General features: G+C 33.9%; 1 protein-coding gene across 2 annotated transcripts in view; it reads left to right on the forward strand.

The window, feature by feature from the left end:
- Positions 1–1284, forward strand: part of LOC111088969 (nose resistant to fluoxetine protein 6-like) — a 35393-nt gene that overhangs the window by 26880 nt on the left and 7229 nt on the right. For both annotated transcript variants that reach the window (XR_002613365.1, XM_022400431.1), the window contains exons 11-12: positions 391–513; positions 710–836. Coding sequence is in view for 1 of the 2 variants with exons in the window: in XM_022400431.1 (XP_022256139.1) it covers positions 391–513; positions 710–836 (250 nt within the window). In the remaining variant the exon portion in view is untranslated. The remainder of the gene's footprint in view (positions 1–390; positions 514–709; positions 837–1284) is intronic.

The raw sequence follows: 1284 nt of genomic DNA on the forward strand, positions 1-1284 counted from the left end.
AAAAAAAAAACAACTTCGGAGAGCAAATTACTCCAAGTTTTGAAGCAAGAGTGGGCGAAAATCCCACAATCTAAAATTGAGGAGATGATTCTCAAAATGCCCCAAAGGATCAACGAACTCCACGAAGCGAAAGGAAGATCTACTAGATATTAATTAAATTATAAATATATCAATTCATGTGAATATGACTGAAAAATTTCATTTTTTCTGAAAAGGTGGTGTCTATTTACTTGTGACCACGCTGTGTACATATACCTATTCACATACATATATAGTATTCTTTATTCATCACTTTCCATTAGATAAACACGAACGCTGATTTATAATACATAGCTTATGTAAGCTCTTAATTATGTATAGGTTTCTCAAATTGTAATTCTTACCCTGCAGAAAACCAGTAATCGGGAAAATATTGATCGCCACAGGGATACTTATTTCTGTTGTCACTCTCGCCGTCATAACACCATTATTCAACCAAATGCCCGTTTTATTGGCCTCTGTAACAGATCACAGGTAAACGGTTGGTATTTTATTGTTCAGTAAACGTTTGCAGTCATGAGTGAGATAAAATGTTCAGAAAATTCGCAGGTTGAAACAAAATTTTACATTTAAGTTTTGTCGTATCTAACACTTAGCAAATATTTTTAACAAACTCATCATATAATAACTATTAGCTGCTGTACTTTTTTATTCCTATTTCACTATCTAGTGTTCAAATGGAACATTTGCGTCTAATCATCACAATGCCTTACACCCACCTGGGAACGTACTGTGTTGGCATGGCAACGGGCTACTTCATTTATGTTTATAGGGAAAAGAAACTTCGCATGCACCCGGTAAGATGAACAATGTATTTATTTTAAAGTAGATAAATAAGTAAATATATAAAATGTTTCTTTTCACGAAAAAAACATTCGATGGTTAAGTGCAGTGTAGACTAAAACCATCTGTTATATATTTCTGAACTCATATCTTATATCTTTCTAGAACTCATTACGTGTTACCAGAGTCACGTGACTTCCACTGTCGTAACACTTCTTTCAGTCACTGTACAGTTTACCTATTTTATTGAAATACATGTTCTTTGTGTTGGAAGGTAATACCTATTGTGTATATATGATAGTGTGATATTTCGTATCCGAAATACATTTTCAGGTAAGGAAAATATTAACTTACTCTCCTGTTTAATTGAAGCGTGGTATTTGCTACTTCTACACATAGTCCCGATTCCTTTTTTTGGGGGGAGGGGGCTACCCTGTATTATAAGAGGAGGAAAAGGTTTTT

The sequence above is a fragment of the Limulus polyphemus genome, unplaced genomic scaffold (genome assembly GCF_000517525.1).
Source record: "Limulus polyphemus unplaced genomic scaffold, Limulus_polyphemus-2.1.2 Scaffold4888, whole genome shotgun sequence".
NCBI lineage: Eukaryota > Metazoa > Arthropoda > Merostomata > Xiphosura > Limulidae > Limulus > Limulus polyphemus.